The sequence below is a fragment of the Papaver somniferum genome, chromosome 1, assembly GCF_003573695.1.
Source record: "Papaver somniferum cultivar HN1 chromosome 1, ASM357369v1, whole genome shotgun sequence".
In the NCBI taxonomy this organism is placed as follows: Eukaryota; Viridiplantae; Streptophyta; class Magnoliopsida; order Ranunculales; family Papaveraceae; genus Papaver; species Papaver somniferum.
Genome location: NC_039358.1, coordinates 105,953,690 through 105,975,698, shown reverse-complemented (window position 1 = coordinate 105,975,698; position 22,009 = coordinate 105,953,690). Strand labels below are relative to the sequence as shown.

Sequence of the window (22,009 nt, the reverse complement as noted above, 5' to 3'; positions counted from 1 at the left end):
AGGTTTTGGAAATAAAATTGATATAAAAGGGATTAATCCTTTCTTTTTAATTTTCCACGACCAGTGCTTCCATAACCCCTCCACCATCTTCACGTCAACAGGAGCAGGAGAAGTTCTCCGCCGATCAGCGCCGCCGCCGCCGTTGCCGCCGGCCAAATTCCGGCCGACCAGGTGCGTGTTTTTTTTTGCTGATGTCCATGAGTATCATGGGTTGTTCATGCTTTGATCATGATGAAGTTATATACATGTTTGTATATTAGTGTGAGTTTTATGAAAAAACCCTCGTTTTTGAAAACGTTCGTTCGTTCGATCGTTAGTTTTGAAAACTAACTATAATCCCTGATTTAGGAGAGATTTTTTTTTATATGAACCTAGGTCCAGTGATAAAACTTAGTTTATGAGCTTTCATGTGTACCAAGGTTTTATCATAAGAGAAGTGAATTTTCATGAAATCGGAATAATCCTTCGTTTTAAAGACAAATAACGATGACACGAAGGAAAATATGTATGATGAACTTGTGTCCAGTGATAAAATTTTGCTTATGAGCTTTCATGTAAATACAAAACTTTATTATATGTATGAGATGTGAGCTTTCGCAATATTTTTTGAAATAAACCTTCGTTTTAAAGACAAATAACGACGATACGAAGGAAAAATAATTTTTTTTATATATATATGTAGACGTGACATATATTGTGTAAAATATGATGGTATATTTTATTTTCATTAATTTGTTTTCATTAGATAAAATTATTGAGAATTTATGTAAGCAATGTTACATTAATTGCTGTTTTTCGAAAAATCAGAAACGTGGGTTTTGAGGAACCTTCGAAGATAGACAATATATTTATGATGAAATATTTTATTGTTGTAAACTTCATAGGTCAGTTGTGTGAATGTTCATATTATGAAAATTGTGCTCGTGATTTCATGAAAAATCAGTTTCGGAAATTAAATAAAGTTTCGTTCGTTTTTTGCAGTTTTCGAAGAGACGGACGATTTTGAGGTGTTAACTCTAGCATTACTATCACTATTGTTAGTGGAAGTATAAAAGGTAAGAGTTAAGAGTTACCATTTTTGCTTGTATTTCCTTGATTTATATCTGGATGGCATATTGAAGTAGAATGTAGTGTGAACCTTTTCAGATACTTAGCAAAGATGTCCAATTCCCAAGCTGACGACGCCTCGAGGGAAGAGATGTGTGTTGATGATGGTATCTCCAGAGATGAGATATGCATGGATGAAACTTCCGTTGGGGGAGACTAAAACGAAATCCCTGGGATTAAGAATGTCCCGAACATAGATGATGCATTCTTTGAAAAAGATATTCCAGGAACTGAGCAACATTTGAAATCCCCAGTGTATCGTCTTTTGATAAATCCCAGAACTGTTACTCAGAAGAAATTGGTGACTTCTAAGACAGTGATTCGATTTTTTCTTGAACGAGGGGTCTTCGCCTCATCAATCATAGAGTTTAAGATTTCTCAACGACCTTTGGAGAAATTTACCGGCTGGGCGAGGCACATGTTGGGTTTTCCTCATGTGAGGACTATGCTCGACCAGGCGCAGGGGACGAGAGATATTCAAGCTTCTGGAGAGTTGTTCATTTATCATGACGCAAGTGGTATTGTGGCTCTGTTTGCTCGCTGGTGCATTCCCACTCACACTTTCTTATGTAGATGGGGAGAGTTTACCATTACCTTGGAAGAAGTGGCGGCTCTGATGCATCTTCAGATCACGGGAAATCTTCCTGGGGATCTTTCAGATGAGGTGACCACCGTTTCTCATGTCTTGACAGCTGCAATGGAGAAAGCGAATAAGGATGGTAGTAAAGGATGCTATGCTTCCTGGTTGACACACTGGTGGCCCAAAGACGAGGTTTCTGATAAACCCATCGACGGTATGTTACCCATTGCTGCTTTCTTATGTTTATGGTTGTCCAGAGACGTTTTTGAAGACAGTGAAAACTTGTTGAAGCCTTTTGTGATTCCCTTTGCTATTAAGATGTCTCAAGGTGAGCAACTTTCGATAGGTAGTTTATTCTAAGGCTCCTTGTATTACAACCTGGACTCCTTGATTATAGACTCCAGTGTGTCGAACGGCTCTATGAAGATTGAGTGTTATGCCAACACGATGTTTCTTCAAGCTTTGATGTGGTTGCACTTTAAGAATTATGCACCTATTCCACGTAATGTTCTGCAAGGACCGAATACTGATGCGCACCATACTTTCCCTGAGAAAGATAATGCTAGGATCATGCGTTGGTCCACCAAGCAGCCTCGTTCTAAAATACGTTTTATTGATGTGTTAGATGAAGAATCTGAGTTCAATTTTCGCCCGTGGGTGTCAGTCCCTGATTATGTTTCTCAGCCGATGACTTTCAATACTGGAGAAGGCACGAGTTTGACGTCTGGTGCGCATCTGAGTGATGGCGAAAGATCTTTCATGTTGAGTTGCACTCCTGGTCATTTGCTATCAGTAACGTTTGGAGAGATTTCAGTGAAGGAGTATAATATTGATAGAGAAGCTCGACAAATGGGTATGGATCAGTGTGTTCCAACCATACGGAGAAGGAAGCCATCAGTTGAGCAACTCAGGACTCATTTGGATCATACTCACGTGGAAGGGAGTAGCTACTGGTTTCCTGGTTCTGATAGATTCGCCTATGTAACCCCAGGTTATGTAGAATTCTGGGACCAGCAACTTGGGCGTTTGCGTGGCTTTGTAAGATTTACCAGACCTGCATTCAAGGATCTTCCTTCGGCTGAGATGATTTCCAGTCGACCAAGATTGTAGTATCTTTCTGGTGATAAACGAAAGTCGTCTCCAGAATGCTCTCAGGTATGTTTCTTCACATAATCTTCACGAAATTATAAGAATTGTATTCTGATTATATTACTGGATTTCACCACAAGACGGTCGTAATATACGACCTCGAATCGGTGTATATTTTTCAGAGACTGAGGCGGTTATTCATGGCGGAGAAGTCAGGCATAAAGGTTATAAGCTGTTACCTAATACCGTAAAGTCCCCAATTGGTGATTTGGTGAGTTCCCAATATTTCTCACTGTGACTTTCATTGCTATTAGCATTAGAATCATGAAGCCAACGTTGTTAATTTTGTTGCAAAATTTTACTCCATCAAGTCTTGAAGGTCTTCAATTTTCTGCTACTGAACAAGCAATCGCTGATTTGAGTGACGAAGAAACTGTAAGTATTTCTTCACATGTTCAAATGGGGTGCTTCATAGATGAAAATATTGGACGTGTACAGGAGGATGTCGTCATGGAGATGGAGAATTCTGGAACTCAATCATCCTCTGGGAATAGGAATGGAGGTAATTCCCAAGATTCGGAGCCGGATGGAAGTGATGTTCCTCTTGTCGTTTATGTGGACAATTCCAACCCCTTGGACACTCCTCAAGTAAGTATATATCCTGTACATTCTTCATAGAAGTATAAAAGTGCTGACTTGTAAATGAATGAATGAGAACCCATGTGAATATGTGAAAACTTAGTCGAATTTTGTCGTCAGAAAATTCAGAACCCAGCCTTTTAGTAGAAACGCTGTAGAATCTTCGTCCGGAGTCGGATTTTGATGATCTGCATGTGCAAATTCAATCCCGGAAAATTTCCAAGCTTTACCGTAGAAGCTTTTTAAGTTTTGAGCACGTTCAGAGCCTGAAAAAGGCGAAAGAGTAAACTTCCAGGAGACTTCCAGAACTTTTTCAGATTGCGCGTCACTTGATATTTTGGCCATATTTACTCGCTCGTTCATCGGATTGTCATGAAATTTTGACATTCCGTAGAGGACATACATACGAAAAGAATGGCATATGACCTATCCTCATATTACTTGTAAATTTCTCCCAGTTCGTCTCTTAGTACAGAGAAGAGTTCAGTTTCTTCAGACGGACTCATCATGAAATGTGTTTTCATGACTTTCATGTTATTTGCTCGTTCCTTGAATGTAGTATGATGAAATTTGATGATATTGCCTTGCTGGTATACTGTGTTTCATAATCTCCTTTATCTTCATAACTCTAACCTCATGTAATCTTCGTATTAGGTGCTAAATACCGAAGTTGAGGATACTGGAGCCAATGATGACAACTCTAACCCTTCCAAAGTTATTGATGAAGAGACAGTCATCCATGCAATTCGAGGCCATGAAAAGGTCATTGCTGATGTTATGGAAGACCATATGGTTGTTGCCTCAGTGAGAGAAGAAACCGAGATAGCAGCGGAGAATACCGAAGGAACTGTTGCTTTGGTCGTGGAAGCCGCTCCAGTGACTGAGAACCGTATAATAGTGTATGAATATCCAACTGAAGGGGTTGCTTTCGATCCCCCCTTTAACATTTCACTCCCGTATCATGAACTGATCGGTGGATTCAGCGTTCCCATTGGATATGCACGCTTGTACGAGACGATATGGAAGAAGTTTGGCCACATGAATGTTGACAGGAACCCTGGGCGTGATTATGCTTTAACCATGCAAGTAGGCGTTATCTTGCTTGTCGTGAGTGATATGCATATGAGACCCAGGAATACCGTGACTCCAGATATACTCTTTGATTGGGAGTTTAACTTGGAGAATTCAGAAAGACTTGGCCTCAACGTGAACTGGCTTCGTAAGAAAATAAACGTTATCAAGGATTCATGTGACAAGAACATAACCTTTCCAAATGATGTTGTGAAAGATAAGGAGGACAAGATTGCCAAGATGACCGAGGAGTTGAACAATGAGAGGGCGGCTTTGCAAATCTTGAAGGATGCTGATGAGCGAAAGTATTTTCTTGCTGATCTCTTGAACTTCTGAACTTCTAAGAAATGTGAGGTTTATACTTGGGTTTTGATATTTAGATGGTTTTGGATTGACAAATGGTTAAGGATTTTCTTGTAGATTCGATAGAGATTTTCTTTTACGAAATATGAACTGAATTTTGATAAATTACTGAATTCAAATACTGATTGCAAGTATTGAAAATGTTTTGGAGGAATTGAAATACAAATGAAAGAAAATCCTAAATGTTAAATCCCAACGCCATGAGTGCTTCAAACGCCCAATAATATCAGATAAACGCCTTGAGCCAATTTTCTTGAATTACTGGTAGGGTTCTGCCATATGTGTTGGTCAATTTGTAGTATCCTCCGGCCACGTACTCAGCGACCATGAATGGTCCTTCCCAATTGGAGTTCCTTGTAGAATGAAGACCGCGCTGAACTGCTTTGAGAACCAGGTCCCCTTCATGAAACTTGTTGGGCTTGGTCGATCGTGCTTTAAATATCTTCCGCTGATTCGGAATTCCCTGTTTGATGACATTCCACGATTGTGGCCCATATGGACACTCGCGCGGAAGAGAGTATCCAGCATAGTGTTGATCATGCTTAGCCAAGTCTTCAGCAATAAACCTCTCGATGGAGTGACCGATTTGAAGAAGTTCTGAACCCAACCATTGAGTGTAATATTGCTGAGGTGAAGTTACCCACTCGTAGCTTTTGATGACTGCTAAATTATTCATGGGGAGAAGTCCTTGAACCATAGTAGCATATTTGAACATTGGTAATATTGGAGCAAGAGTAGGAATAAGACTTGCCTGAGCTCGAAACCTTCTGACAAAGGTGTCCGGATTATCTCCAAGTTCCTGTGTAAGTCCCATCAGAGTTTTTACTTCTTCCAGATGCTCAAACGGTGGTGCGTCCTCTGCTTCGTCTTCCGACTCGGAATCCTTGTCGATGACAGGATGTGTTGAAGGCATTGTTGTCCTTTCAGCATGAATCCAAGTTCTCCCAAGGACCATGTCGTATCCAGGGTCTTCCCGGATTATGAAAAAATTGGCCTCAGTGCAGATCGATCTTTCCGTAACTTTGAGAGTGATGAAGTCGTATGCGTTTCTGGAGATTCTTTCGTGGTCCCTGATTGCTATGGGAGCGTGGGTGGCTTCCCGTCGAGTAATACCAGCAGCTCTGAGAGTTTTCAAAGGGATGATGTTGACGGCGATACCAACATTGATGAACGCCCTATTGAACTCATTTCCTTTAATGTGCACTGTGGTGAGCAGTCCCCAGTCATACATTTCTGTGTCAGTGGCTGAAGGTCCGGTGATAGTCTCTTGGATCAGGAGACGTCTTCCGGACACAATGTGGTTCAGTACAACAAACATGTCTTTCGTTTGAGCTTTCGAAAGATACAACAGCTCGCAGACATGTTCGATCAGAGATTGGACCGTTTCCTTGACAGGAGGTTCGGAGATGGTAAAAGTTCTGACTGGGAGGGTTTTTTTTTGCACCCCCTCAGTCCCCAGGTTGAGCTCTCCTAATTCGACCTTTTCTTTGAATATGCGCTTCAAAATTTTTCAATCACTCGTGGGATGGATGACGTATCTATGAAAGCGACAATATCGAGGATTTTCCATGTCCTCTTCAGTTGGTTCCTTCTTGACATAAGGCAATTTGATTGCGCCGTCTTGAATCCAGGCATCGAGTAGTTCATTATCTTCTTCCATTGAACAGGGAAAATCAGGTGCTTCTGGATCTTCCGTATGCTGAGGAGGGATTTTCGAATTCTCCTTCTTGTGTGTCTTTGAAGGGGTGAAGGAAGTCTGCTTCTGTTGTGGTTCTGCTTTTCGCTTACTTCCTTCCGCGACAGCATTCGTTAAAGGTTGCAGGTTATACTGCTTGTTGATCAGACGCCTACTTCCTCGAGTGTCTTTTGAATCTTCAGTCTTTATAGACTTTGCTCTTTCCAAAAGAGCGGGTGCAGTGGTTGCCGACCTCTTCGCAGCTTCGTGAATCTATGAGAAAGTCTGGGATCGAAGGTTTTCTAGCAAGGCCCTGTAGACCGGGAGCATGTCATTGATGCACAAGTCCACCAGTTGTTTCTCCGTGACGTTTGGGTCATGACAATCCAGGGCTTGGACTCTGACCCTCTGAAACATTCTTCCAAGGTCGGAGAGGGTGACTTGTTCTGACACGAAGAAGTATTTCCTGTAAAATGCGTTAACCATTTGTCCCCAATTGTTGATGGTCCCTGGTGTGATGTTGTTATACCAGGTGTATGCCCTGCCTTTCAGAGATTTTGAGAATTCCTTGAGACGGATGACATGATTATGTTCATGTTATCCCAAGGCTTCGGGAAAACGAGAGACATGTTCCCGAGCATTGCCAGTTTCATCATACGAGGTGAAAGTTGGAGAAACGTAACCTTTGGGGAGTGGAATCCTCTGCGTAGAGGCAGGATAAGGAGGTTGATGACGATGGTCATGCGATGTCATGCCTTTTCCATGGTTCTCTAAGAGGTGATCCAGATCCTCGCGAGTGATGAAATTCGGTGATCCCTTCGCTGATGAGTTGTCTGCAACAGTTTTGTGGACTTCGTCGTCTTTTACTGTATGGATTGGAATTACTTCAGGGACGTCGTCCGAGGATTTATCCTTCTCCTTTCCCTTCTCTTGAGTCTTCTTTGACATCTTGTCAATAAGAGTTTTGAGATAATTACACAGCTCCTTCTGTCTAGCATCCATGTCAGTCTGGTTCTTTGCAAGAGTCTCATGCGCTTTGATAAGATCAGCAATGGTAGGCGGTGGATCTCCTCTGACTTCTTCAAGGTGTCGTCCGAACAGTGGATGACCTTCGGTGTGAGGAGGAGTAGTGTCACAACCATCAGTGTTGGAGGTCAGAATTGTCTCCGGGATATTCTGATTGTTGTTGTTGCTAGTGCTATCACGGTTTGTGTTAGGATTCGTAACTGAACCTGACCTGAGATCAACCATCTTGTGAAATTGTGAGATTGCAACCGAGAGAATGATCTCCCACTTTGGTCGCCAATCTGTAGATGGGGAAAAACCATTTGTTGGTTTTTAAGGAATTGAGGAGACGATCGTACGGAGGAGACTCCTCGAACCGAGCGAAATGTTAAACCTCAAACAGATCCACCGCTCCAAAGAGGGTGCTTTAGATTCGAGATATCAATCAGTATTACTCCGGCCTAAATCAAGACAATGACTGTTCCAGAGTAAATTCGGTCATAAGAGAGGATGGGTCGATTTGTAGGAGGGAAGCTGGGAAATGTATGGAATCAATGGTAATCAAAGATTGTGGGTGTGTGAATTCTGAATATGATAAGCTCTGAATGATTGAAATTGCTCAATTAAGAGTAGTTGCTCAATTGATGAGTTGATGATCTCGTGTTGTCGATGAGACGTGAAATTGATGATACTGATGATGCTTCAATCATGATTCAGAGACTTATTTATATTGCTGGAATTTTAGACACCATGATCCCATGAAGTGTGACAGTTGATGGAATCAATGAGTGGGTAAGTGGAGATCGTGTTTGAAACCAGTTGCTAAACGTGTGGAGACTTGGTCGATTTTCCACCCACTACCTCGTGAATTCCTTCAACTGATTGCACAACTTGCTCACATTCCATCGTGTGTTTGAACACATGTGCCGTAGACCGCCAGACCAAAACCCTAAGTGATATCCCCCCAAGTGACACGATTGACGTCTCGTGGTTTGTTAGTCAATTGATGACTTTGTTGTTTGATGGGACGATGAGTCCATGTAGTCGTTGAGTTGAACATAATGTTCTGAAACTCGTGAATTGAACATGTCATGAGACAGAGGTATAGTTCTTACGATGAAGTGAGCAAGTATTGCTCATTCGGTGGATCATTGAATATTGATTGTTGAACCAATATTCCTTGGTTTGAACAAACATTTATCATCTGAGCAAGTGTTGCTCATGTGATGAATTGTTGAATATTTGATCGTCTGAGCATGTGTTGCTCGTCTGATGGATTATTGGCAGCATACCAAAAATATTAATTATAATATTGGTCGTTGAACCGAGCATAATTAATAAAATTAATGACCATGAGTTCGTCGTAAAATTGTTAAGGTTGGAATTCGGAATGATGATCCTTGGATTCAGAAACCCTAATTTGATCAATGGATGATCAATTCATGGTTCGTCAGAATTTTAACCATGGGACGAAGGAGGGAGCGACTACATGGGACCGTGGATCAACCATGTAGTGTTCATATGCTCACGTGAGAAAATACGAAGAACTCCTGAAGAGTTGACGATTTGTTGGTGGAAGAATGATTAAATGCTGGCTTAATCATTTATTTAGGTGAGAAAACCTGATTAATTATGATGAGGCGAGGGACCGACCATGGAGTCATGAAACCGGACCTGGGTTGTCCCGTGACCTCCTGACGATCACTTCATGAAAATCCAAAGTGTTTGGGAGAGTTTTGGACCTAATACGAGCAATTGTGCAAATTAGGTCAAAACTTGTGAAAATTGGTGGGACCGGCTTCCATGAGCCAAAGAGCCAATCTTGGTCGGTCAAGATAGCGTGCTCGTGTCCCCAAGGCGTCCGCGTCTCAGTCTTGAGAATTTTGATATTTTCTGGCGTGCAATTGAGCATCCATTCGAGAAAATATGCCAAAATTAGGGTTTCGACGAAACTGAGGAAAACACCATGAGATGATGAAAAATAATTATAAAATAAGGAAAGAGGCGTGGGACCGCCGTGGTCAAGGCATGGTCGGCCGGTCATGACCACGGTCCCGTGGTGCCTTTTCCTTAATTTTATAATGTTTTGATGATTTTATGAAAAAAATCATGAATTTTGAGAAATTTGATGAATTTTGGGAGTTTCCATGAATTGAAGGAGTTTTCATGAGTTCAAGGAAGCAAAAAATATTAAAAAAATAAAACAAGGGCGAGTGGGACCGTGGAAGGCATGGCCGACCTGCTAGGGCCCGGTCCCACGAGTTTCCCTAATTTTATAATGATTTTAGGTATTTTGATGATTTGAGGGAATTTTTCTTAATTTGAGAGAAATACCATGAAATCAAGGAATTTGATGAATTCAAGGAAAACTAATAAAAAATAATAAAACAAAGGGGCGTGTGGGACCGGCTAGGGCATGGCCGGCCGGCCAAGGCCCGGTCCCACAAGTTTTCATAATTTATTTTATTTTATTATTATTTGATGATTTGTGCAAAAATACCATGAAATCAAGGAGTTTTTTCATGAAATTAGAGAAATAATAAAAAAATAATAAGGAGCCGTGGGTGTGGGGCCGGTTGAGACCAAGGCATGGCCGGTTGGCCAATGGTCACGCCCCACACTCCTTTCCTCAATTTTATATTATTTTTGTGGATTTATGGAATTACCATGAAACCGAGGAGTTTCCTCAAGACGAAGGAGATTTGATAAAATGAGAGAATTTTCATCAAATCATGGAAAATAATAAAATTGCATTAAAATTATAAATCTGGCGTGGGATTCACGACGCGGTCGGTCGGTCGTGTGTCCGTGCTCCCAGCACCCTTGTCAATATTTTTAATTATTTATTATTTTCTTCTCTATTTTGCATAGGTTCATCGTTTCGTTGTATTTTTGAAATACTCGTTCGTACGGTGACTGTTAGTGTATCATCGTTGAATACACCTTCACCATTTGAATCGGGGCTTACTCAGAGGTAGCTCAGACGCCCGGTTGTTGATTATTTATTACTAATTGTGGAATTCCGTGGAGAATAATTCACAAAACTGAGTAATAAGATGTTTATTATTAATTCATAGGATAAGCTGAGGATTCGACTACGAATTCAAAATAATAAAGTGAGCATTACCATTCCATGGGATCGTAGATTCGACCATAGAATCGGAGTAATTAAGGTTTATCTATTACCATTTATGAGACCAGTTGTGGATTCGATCATGAAATCGGACTAATGAGATAATATAGTTATTTCTATTCCATGCGATCAAGCTGTGGATTCGCTCATATAATCAGAGCAATTGTTATTCTCATTCCATGGGACCAGTCGTGGATTCGACCATGGAATAGGAGCGATTGTAATTAGGAATAATTAACTTTTTGGCTCTATACTAGCAGAGCAAGCTGTCTAGGAGCATTAATTATCCTGATACGAGCTTGCCGGTAAGTCATATCCTTTACATAGTCAGGGTAAACTTGTTGTTTGTTCCTGAAGACGTTATCACGCTATACTAGCAGAGCAAGCTGTCTAGGAGCCGTCCATCTCGTGATGCTACATAGAAATAATCACTGAAAGTATTCAGTATTCATGAGATATGTCGTTGTCCAGTCGTGAGACTACATACCTACATGTACTCTGAGAGAAGGTACTCTCCGTTGAGAATTCGATGAGAGACTCGTGTCTCGATACTCACGTCTGATTGCTGAATCAGAGCTTCGTATAATTATGAGTTTACGAATTTAGCCTTTGTCGAAAATCCACCATCTACAGCGCCTTGCTTGTATTACTCAGTTAATATAAGTTTCTTTGAATGCTTTCTGTGCTATGTTCCCCGGCTGAACCCTTAATGTTGATATGGCATGACAATTTGTGTTCACTCGCAGCAGAGTAGCACGAATTTCCAAGTATGAAGGTTAAGGTCCTTGCATAAAGTATTTAATCGGAAAGCATGCTGCTCTCTGGCAATGAACTTAAAGGACTCTGTGTCAACACATAAAATCCAATCAATTTTGTGATAATTCACAAGATTCAAACATTACCTTTACTAGTTTGCAAAAATTAGGGTTTTGCGCCCTGCGCAGTATATTAGACCTTGCCTGTCGAAATTAATCCTAGGCGGACTAGTAATAGGTTGGGAAACCTACAATAATGTACTGCAAGTGCACAACGTCTAACTAGTAGACAATGGCAAGTACAGGTCGTACCCACGAGGAGTGTCAAAAACTGTTACTAAATAATATCAAGAATCGCTAATCAATAATATAATGTATTTGAGAGTTTTCAGAATTTCGGAACAAAACGAAATAATAAATAACAAAGACGTAACCAAGAATGTGAGAGTCGGTAACCAGGTTTATATGATATTCACTACTACTTCTATTTAATTACTGAAATGAAACACAATTATGAATATATCTTTATCCTTTGTTCTATTGACATCACCTATTATAAGCATAGAATCGCAAATATCGCTAGTATACTAAAAGCGTAGCACATCAAAAGAATAAACCTAAGCATGCACTGTCAAATTGTATTGGCGAGAAAATTATACGAAGCTAATCATTAGTTCACAAATATTACTCGGCTATTACATCTAGTTTAGGAGAGAGAATGTCCGGGATTTTCGCGCGAGATTGGTCAATGGAGCTCTTGCTCATCGGAGCAGAGAAGGGTGCAGGGACGACGATATACATGGAAGGCAAGGGAAGAAGACGGTGGTTTTAGAAGGCAAGAGGAAGATATGGTTGGATACTGTTCGTGGAGAAAAAATTTCGATACCAAGAGAAGATTCAAATCTTGACTCAGAATCTCAAGATCTGGATCAAGAATGGCAAGTAGTTGGCAAGAGGAAGAGAAAGAAAACTATTCAATCTGATCAATCAAAAGCCAACGAAACTGAAGTTTGTATTGATTGTAAGGATTATTACAAAGCTTTCTCTCTTTTCAAAGTCAAGAATGGTGTTTTGTTCCGAGAGGAAACGAGGAATACTAGACAACTTATTCACTTCACTTTGGAGTTTTCTTCTGTGGGTTGGTTAAAGAATATTATGAAAAAGGAAAGTAAGAAAGAATTCTATGGCAAAGAGGAGTGGGAATCTGTTAAGGGTGATTTGTCTGTTTTTCTCATAAGAGATCGAAATTGATATGGTGAATTCTTCAAACTTAGTATTATTTCGAAATCTTCGAGACAACTAACATTCTTTCCTGCTGAAAAAGGTGCCAATCGTTGGACTCATTTTGTTTTGGGATTGGAAAAAATTCTCAGCTCACAAAACAAAGAAGCCATTGATGACAAAAATCTTAGAAATATCCAGGTGAAAAGTACTATTGATAAGAATATCATGGAGAAAGGCAGGTGGAATCAGGCTTTGGTCATTGAAGCGTCTAAGGAAGTGGGATCTTGGAGTCGCATCAGTATTGACAGTTGCTTTGATGTCTTTCCATTTGAAAATAATAAAGCTTTCTTTTTTCATTGGTGGAAGATATTAAGAAGATGATGTGTGAAGGACTGTGGAATTTTGATGGCATGATTATAAGATTATATCCATGGTGGTCTAAAGTCAATACAGTATCTTTATCAGAAAAAGAAGAAGAAGGTACTTGGGTTCAGGTTCGTGGTGTTCCATTCAATTATTGGTGTGATGATATTTTTAATAAGATCGGAGGAATTTTTGGTGGTCTTTTGGAGGTGCATTCATCTACATTACAATGGGAAGATGCAAGTGTTATACGTATTAAGGTCCAACATTTTAATCGATCATCTTCAACTTTTCCATTTCATTTTCAAGGTGATTCTTTTCCCATAGAGGTGAGCACTCTAAAAATGTTTAATGGGTCTCCTGATCAATCTCATCATCGGATTAGGGTTCAAGCAAGTTCAGTTACTCCATTAATGGTAGCTTCCACTGAAAAGGATGCAGAAACAACTTTCCAAATTGGTTGGCCTAGTTTATGGCAGGCAATTACACTGTCAAGCAAAAAATCAAGGGAAGAGAAATTTCCGCGCATAGATAAGGAAAGAATTTTTCTGTGTCAGCAAATGAAAATTCGTATTTGAATTCAAATTATTTACCTCCGCGGTTATGTAAATGGGTCAGTTTCATGGATCCATCAACATCCAGTTCAAGCCCAAAACCAATGTTTGAGTTTTCAAATTCAAAAAGCGATTTTCAGTTTCTTCTGACTCATCTTCTGAATCGATAAGACAACGGTCAGAAGCTGAATCAGCTTCAAAGGCTATAATTCAATTAAATTCTGAAGAAGAATATCGAGGAACATTTGAGACAAGCAGTGTTAATTCTTTTTTTTTGCAAAAAATGGATCCTACTGTTGAAGAAACTCGGGAAGCAACATACTCTAATTCTTCGCAGAATGGCGCAATCTTTGGTAATGAACTTCTTTCTTCCAAGGAAAAATGGAGTGAGATTAAGCATCGTGTTGATCCGGATTTAAGATCTCAATTTGATTCGGTACTTACTCAAATGTTGAATATGGGGCCGAGAATGGGTGTCTCTTACAAAGAAGATAGTGTAAAGGCTGGTGATTCTATGATGGAAGTAATTAAGGGTCATCTTCAAAATTATGTCAAGGAAAGAAAATGGTAAGTTTTACTGTTTCTCTCTTGGTTTAGGAATTTTGTTTTCCATGGATTTCAAAATTATCACCTGGAACATAAGAGGTCTAAACGACATCAACAGAAGGGACATTGTAAAACAAAAAGTTAGGGGATGGCGTCCTAGTATTTTTGTTCTTCAAGAAAAAAAATCCAACAATGTAACGATTTAATTGTTTGGCAAACTTGGGGAAATATAAATATCAAATGGCTGGATGCTCCATCTGAAGGTCGTTCTGGAGGAATTTTATATCTGTGGGATGAGACAAAGGTTAAGTTTGTTGATTATATAGTTGGCCATCACTCGATTAATCTTCATTGCCAAATGCCTAATTCTGGTTTTGAGTGGGTGTTTTCTGGTATTTATGCTCTCAGCAATTATATTATCAGAAAGGATTTTCGGAGAGAAATTGAAGAGGTTAGAAGCTATTGAAGTTTACCATGGGTTGTTGGAGGTGATGTTATTAGATTCATTCATGAAAGAACTTCTTGCACAGAATCAAACAATGCAATGAGGAATTTTAACAGGTTCATATCAAGACACGAACTTACTGATCTTCCAATGATTGGGGCTACATACACCTGGACTAATAATCAGGTTCAATGTGTTCGTAGTAGAATTGATAGGATTTTAGTTTCTGTTGATTGGGAGTGTCGGTTTCCGAATGTTACTCAACAAGCTCTTGTCAGGCCATGTTCATATCATAGTCCTTTTGCTCTTATTTGTGATGGTGTCGAAGGAGGTTCATGCCCATTTCGTTGTGAAATTTTCTGGTATTTACATCCTGACTTTTTCACTTTCATTCAAAATACTTGGAATTCTTTCACCGTGACAGGTAATTCAGGTTTTGTGATGTGCAAAAAGTTTCAACTTTTAAAGCCTTTGTTAAAGCTTTGGGCTAAGCAAGAGTTTGGACATATGGAAAGGAGATTAGAAGAACTGGAAGATATTTTTGTCAAGCTTGATGTAGAGGAAGATCTTCATGGTGGACTCAATGAAGATCAATGGAATGAAAGGTTGAAAGCTCACCAGGATTATTGCAATTTAACTATTGCAAAAGCTGAAAAATGGAGAAGTCGTTCTAGAGCTAATCACATTGCTTTGAATGAGAAAAACACAAAATATTTTCATAAGCTTGCCTCAGATAGAAGAAGAAGGAATTTTATTGGTGCCATAAAAGTAGATGGGGTGATGACTTATAAAGCTGAAGAGGTCAAGAAAGGGATTGTAGACTTTTTTCAAAATATTTTTCAAAATCGAGCTACCAGGACAGTTTCACTTGAGTTAATGCATTTCAATAGAATCTCTCAAGATTTGAGAGTTGGTTACAATTGGATGTTGACGAGTCTGAATGTTTGTCTGCAATCAAACTTTTGGGTCAAAACAAGGCACCTGGTCCGGATGGGTTTGCAATTAGCTTTTATCTGTTTTGTTGGGAAGTTCTTAACAAGGATTTCATGAAGATTTTTTAAGAGTTGCAGCACAAAAACTTTCTAGATTGGAGAATGAAAAATACCTTCATAACTCTAATTCCTAAGAAAGACACAGTTGAAGAAATAAAAGATTTGAGACCCGTTAGTTTAGTTCATGGGGTGTATAAAATTATTTCAAAAGTTCTAGCAGAGAGGTTAAAGAAAGTTCTTCCTTTAGTTATTTCTTCTGAACAAACAACTTTCATTAAAAAAAGGCAGATTTTGGATGGTGTTTTAGTGGCTAATGAGCTTATTGATTCAAGAATTAGAAGTGGCAAACCTGGTTTACTAGTTAAATTCAATTTTGAAAAGGATTTTGACCATGTAAATTGGGACTTTTTAGATGAAATTATGGACAAAATGGGATTTGGTTTACAATGGAGGAAATGGTTGAGATGTTGTGTCGAATATGTGAGGTTTTATGTGCTTATAAATGGGTCTGCAGTTGGATACTTCAAAAGAAAAAAAGGAATTAGGCAGGGTGATCATTTATCACCCTTTTTGTTTCTTCTTGTAGGTGAAGCTCTTTCTTATATGATAAAACAAGCTCAAGAGCAAGGTCTTATCTCTGGTTTTCAAGTTGTTGAAGGTGGTAAACTAGTTAGTCATCTTCAATTTGCTGATGACACCCTCATTTTCTTGGATGCTGTATTGAACAGGTAAAGCAACTAAGACTCATTCTTCTTTCTTTTGAGATGCTCACTGGTCTTAAAATCAATTTTTCCAAAAGTCAGATATATGGTGTGGGTTATAATGGTGATTTGCTTCAATTCTCTAGCTTGTTGGGTTGTTATATTGGTTGTCTTCCCACCACTTATTTGGGTCTTCCATTGGGTGATAAATATAAAGGCATAAAAAAATGGGATAAGGTGATCGATAAGTTTATTTTATATCTAGCAGGCTGAAAAAAATGTATTCTCAACAGAGGTGGTAAGATTACTCTTATCAAAAGTGTCTTACCTAGTCTACCAACATTTTATATGTCTCTCTTTGAAATGCCAGTTTCTTTAGCTAAGAGACTTGAAAAATTAATGAGAGACTTCCTATGGGATGACAAAGGAAAGAAAAAGATGCATTTGGTCAAGTGGTCTGTGTTATATAAAAGAAAAAAGTATGGAGGTTTGGGGAATAAAATTTTAAAGAAGATGAATCAAGCTTTGCTGTCAAAATGGCTCTGGAGATTTGCGAAGGAAGATGATGTTTTGTGGAGAAATATTATTGCTGAAAAATATGGGATTGATGGTGTAGAATGGTTATCAAAAACTCCTAATGGTTCTTTCGGTAGAGCGGTATGAAAGGGTGTTATGAAGTGCAAGCAGATTTACTTTAAAAATATCAAATTCAAGGTTAACAGAGGTAATAAGGTGAGATTTTGGTTGGATAATTGGCTATTTTCTGATCCTCTCTGTCAGATATTTCCAAATTTGTACCAACTCTCTAGAAAGAAAAACTACTTTGTGTATGAATGTTACAATGCAGATTCTCCAAATTTCAAATGGTCATTGGGTTTACATAGAAGACTGAATGCAAATGTGAGAACATAATTTGATTGGTTAAAGACTGAACTAAATGGTTTTGTTTTACATCCAGAGGAGGAGGATGTGCTGGAATGGTCTCTTACCAGCAAAAAGAACTACACGGTCAAATCAACATATGATTCTTTATCTAATGCAAAAATTGAGACTTCAGATAACAACATTTTCAAGTTAATCTGGAGGTTGAAGATTCCACCAAAAATTGGTTTTTTCAATGGACCATTGCTCATTCAAGATTACCCACTAGAGATTTCTTAAGAAGAAGAAGAGGTATAGATGTGCCTTCAACTTGCCTTTTATGCAGTGAAATTGAAACTGCGAATCACATTTTCATTCATTGTGATTTTTCTAAGAAGATATGGGTTCATTTTATTGAAAACTTAAAGTGGTTCTTCACTATGACACATGATGTTGTTTCTCTTCTCTTTGCCTGGAATCTCCCTAATCTAAGTAAAGAGCATTCCCAGATTCAGAGTATTGTTCCTGCGGTAATTCTCTGGAGAATATGGAATGAGAGAAACTATCGTTTCTTCAATGCCAAGGTAAATTCAGCAAATGCAGTCATTAGTAAAGCTCTCTATGAGATGTATACCTGGTGCTTAGTCTTTAAAGAGTTTGAAAATTGCTCTTTTGCTGATGTTATTCAGAATTGGCCGAGAGCTTATTTTCATCCTCCATAATTTTGAGAGTTTTGGTTTGCTGTTTATTGTTTTGTTTTGTTTTCTAAGGATAATCTTGTTCTAAGCTATCCTGTTTGTACTCTCTTTCGGTTGGTATTTCTTAGACCCTCGTTTTTTGATCAATACAATCTTTCTTTACCGATCAAAAAAAAGAAAAATATTACTCGGCTATTCTAAGCATAACCCATCAAAGAATTTAACCAAAGCATGGACTATCAAATAACGAGACAAGCATATTTGTAAAGCTATCGATTAGGCACAAAGGTTTTTAGAACCGGCAATGCAACAACTCATTTTTCAATCAATCAATAAACAATATTCAAGAATTAATTTATTCAAATCATAATGGTCTATTGCTTCATAGTTCAATTTAACATAGCCTAATACCCCAAGCAGTTTCAACCATAAAAACCCTAGTTACAAAATTCTTAGCAAGGCATGGCTTTCTCAAAATCCATAAACATAATATAGAGAATCACTCGCTAATCAGAATGGAGGAAAATACAAGACTAGCAAACCAGAAAGCACAAGAATCACGAATCCTTTTCTTCACTGTTTCGGCTCTGTAGCCGCCTCCAGCCGTCCTCCTCTTTTTCTCTCTATCCCCGTTCACGGCTCTCTAGACGATCCCCCTTGATATTGTTTCTCTTGAAATATATATGTGATGTTGAGGGTCCAAACAAGGACCGAGCAAACATCCCAGGCCCAAACCAACAACGACCACTCTTTCTGTCCGTCCGAACATATATAATGCCTTAAACTCAGCTGTGTAAAAGAACTCAGTTGTGTACAGACCAATTCAGGCCAGTTATGACCTTTCTCCATCTCTTTTACCTGACCGGAAAGCCACCATCGATTGCATAAGTTCAACTCCAACCATTGTTTAAGAAAACTTGGTTTTAGTAATGAGTGGTGTCACTTGATAAGTCAATGTGTTACCACTGTTTCTACATTTGTGCTCTTGAATGGTACACCAGGAGATCAATTTATTCCTTCTAGAGGACTAAGACAGGGAGATCCCCTGTCTCCTTATCTCTTTATCATATGTATGGATGTTTTTTCAAGAGCTTTAATCTATGTTGAATACCATAATCTTATCCAAGGTATTAAAGTTACTACTTCTTGTCCTGCTATCTCACACTTGTTTTTTGCAGATGATTGTTTAATTTTCACTCATGCAAATCCAGATCAAGTAAGTAATCTCAACTCTATTATTGAGAACTGTAGCAAAATTTTAGGACAAGCTATTAACATTGATAAATCTGGTCTAGCCTTCAGCCCCAAAACTAGAAGTCAATCCATTAATGCTATTACTAATACTCTTAATATTAAGAGACTAGGACTTCGGGACAAGTATTTAGGAGTCCCTTTGCTACTGAAAATAAATAAAACTGAATCCTTTAGTGGTTTGACAGATGGTTTTGAAATTAGACTAGGCAATTGGAGTTCCAAACATTTAAACCTTCCTGCTAGAACTGTTTTAACTCAAACTGTTTTAGGTTCTCTTGCTACACATCAAATGTCTGTTTTTCCTGTGCCTAAGAAATTGACAGATAGGATGGACACTATCCAAAAGAGGTTTTTATGGAACAAAGCTAGTAACTCTAGAGGTGTTACTTTAATTCCTTGGACAACTACTGCTGGTCCCAAATGTAAAGGGGGTCTTAATATTAGGCAGTCTGATATCTTTAATAAAGCCCTTTTGACCTAACTTGCATGGAGAATGCTAAATGAACCTGATTCTTTATGTTTTATTATCCTTAAACATAAGTATTTCTATGATTTTGACCTTTTATCTGATGATTTTTTTGCTACGTCAAAATGGTTTATTAAGCAAAAAAACGTAATTACAAGAATTACAAAATGAAAAAAAAAAAACCTTTATCTGATGATGTCAGCTCAAATGGATCTTGGCTCTGGAGAGCCATCTGTAAAGGTTTAGAGGTTATTAAGAACCATTACTGTTGGGAAATTGCTAATGAAAAAAGTATAAAACATCTGGAAGGATGTCTGGGTTCCTAGTCTAGGTGTTAAAGTTAATTCCAGATTTAGCAGTTTAGGAATGGTTAAAGTAGAACAACTTATAGATAGTTATACCAAAAGTTGGAATATGAATATTCTGAATGCTTTGTTCTCTCCAGATATTGTGCAAGAAATTGCTAAAATTAGGATTCCTATGATTGGCAAAGATCAAATTAGATGGACAGGATCTAGAAATGGTAAGTTTTCAGTTAAATCTGCCTATAATGTTTTACTCAATGAAAGTTTGGATGGAAACAGCTCCTCTAATATTAATTTTCCTTGGAATAGATTATGGAAAATGCAATTACCTCCTAGAGTTCAACATTTTTTGTGGAAATGCATTCATAATGGTCTCCCCACTAGGGATAGATTCACTAGATATGTGAGTAATGCTGAAATTGTCTGTCATTTGTGTGGTACCCATGATGAAACTATGAACCATTTACTCATTCAGTGTGATTTAAGTAAGAGAATATGGTTTGCTATACACAATAATCTTGCTGTGACTATGAATAATATTGACTTGTCAGACTGGTTTACTCAAATATTCATGTCTCCTGTTTTTCATGATGGAACTGCTCAAAAAAGAATCAGGTTTGTCTCTTATATTATTTGGTATATATGGAAGCTCAGGTGCTCCATTGTGTTTGAAAACAAACAGTTTAAACAAATTGAATTTATCTCTGCTTTGAATCAATTCATATATGACTGTGAATCTTCAATTGTTACAGTTCAGCAGCAATCAGGTGATGTGCATAGAGCCTATGATATAATCAGATGGAACCCCCCTTGTTTAAATTTTGTCAAAATAAATTTTGATGTATCATTTTTAGATGGATCTACTCCTAGTGGAATTGGACTAATTCTGAGAAGTTGTACATGGAAATTTGAAGGAGCCAAAGGGGAAAGGATTCAAGTAGTTGATGAAGAACAAGGAGAAGTTGTTGCTGCTTTAGAGTCAATTAAATGGGATATGGAGCAGGGAATAAAGAATTTGATTTTACAAGGTGATAATAAAAATTTAGTCAATGCCATTAATGGCAATATGAACTATATTAACCGGACTACAAATAGTATAGTTCAAGAATGTCTTTTTCTGTTAAAAAGTTTTGAGAATTGGTCTTGTTCTTTTATTAAGAAAGATGCAAACTCAGTTGCAGACACCTTGGCAAAACATGTTAGAGCCAATGGTAATGGTCTTTGGTACCTTGTCCCTCCAAATTTCCTTCATGGAGATTTAAGGAAGGATCAATCTATGTAATTTGCTTGCTTTGAAATAAAATTTCTCTTATTTAAAAAAAAAAAAAAAAAAACTCCAACCAATTCCTCATGTCCATCTAGCTAACATCACCTCTGAACGTGACAGTTTCTTCACCCACCGACAGCTACAATACTTTATGCTTGTTGTTGTTGTACAGACGTTGAATGATCACAACCAATCACCTCTCCTTACCTGTGAACACGTAAATCACGAAGGCATCTATATGTTCACAAACAATGTTCGCATTCTATACACATGCTCGCACTGATGAGACGATTGTATTGATTCCTTGGCTCAAAACCTTCGGGTTTATCACTGCCTCGTCTAATATCATCACCAGAGGCGTTCACATAGAGGAAGATAAAGAAAACGAAGTGCATAAGTAATACTGGTGGAGTATGAAATGGATGTAAAGTGCTGAAATGTAAATAAGACTGTGATTTACGTGGTTCAGCACTAAGGCCTACATCCACGGGGTTGTCGTTTTTACTATGCATTTGATGATTACAGAGGTAGTCGAATGACTTTGGAGTTTACATAGGTCTGCGAATTTTAAAAGGTAAACTTACACTAACAATTCTTCTCTCTCGACTTCTCTCTAAACCTCTCTCTCTTTTTCGATCCCCTCTCTCTTGGTGGAGAGGGGGTATTTATAGGGTTAGAGTGTGGGACCCGTTTCTGAGAGCCGTTGGAACCTTATCTTCTTGTGCTTTGTGTCCATCACGCAGAGGTCTTCGTTCATTGCTTGATCACGCAGAGTCATCCTCGTTCGTTCCACGGGTTGATCGACACGTACAATGCTCAGAGTGTTTAATGCGGGTAGTTGAGACGCATGCTCGTGTCAGACAAGTGTCTTCTTCCCCTGTCACGTCCATGTCAGTCAACCTTCTCTTCACCGTTG

At 38.6% G+C, this 22,009-nt stretch overlaps 2 protein-coding genes across 2 annotated transcripts; both read left to right on the top strand.

The window, feature by feature from the left end:
- Window positions 1-14,648: 14,648 nt before the first annotated feature.
- Window positions 14,649-15,599, top strand: LOC113348525. Its single transcript, XM_026592335.1, has one exon. The coding sequence runs from the start codon at window positions 14,649-14,651 to the stop codon at window positions 15,597-15,599; it is 951 nt and encodes a 316-aa protein (XP_026448120.1).
- Window positions 15,600-15,643: 44 nt separating this feature from the next.
- Window positions 15,644-17,403, top strand: LOC113348517. Its single transcript, XM_026592323.1, has 4 exons — window positions 15,644-16,269; window positions 16,536-16,899; window positions 17,023-17,116; window positions 17,201-17,403. The coding sequence occupies exons 1-4, from the start codon at window positions 15,644-15,646 to the stop codon at window positions 17,401-17,403; spliced, it is 1,287 nt and encodes a 428-aa protein (XP_026448108.1).
- The last annotated feature ends 4,606 nt before the right edge of the window (window positions 17,404-22,009 follow it).

Bases quoted from the DNA above. Each gene is read 5' to 3' on its own strand.
- LOC113348525 (XM_026592335.1), top strand. From the start codon at position 14,649: ATGAGGAATTTTAACAGGTTCATATCAAGACACGAACTTACTGATCTT.
- LOC113348517 (XM_026592323.1), top strand. From the start codon at position 15,644: ATGAAAAATACCTTCATAACTCTAATTCCTAAGAAAGACACAGTTGAA. The intron at 16,900-17,022 runs GTATGAAAGGGT...CCTCTCTGTCAG, and splicing joins ATGGTTCTTTCGGTAGAGCG to ATATTTCCAAATTTGTACCA. The intron at 17,117-17,200 runs GTTTACATAGAA...TTTTACATCCAG, and splicing joins AAATTTCAAATGGTCATTGG to AGGAGGAGGATGTGCTGGAA.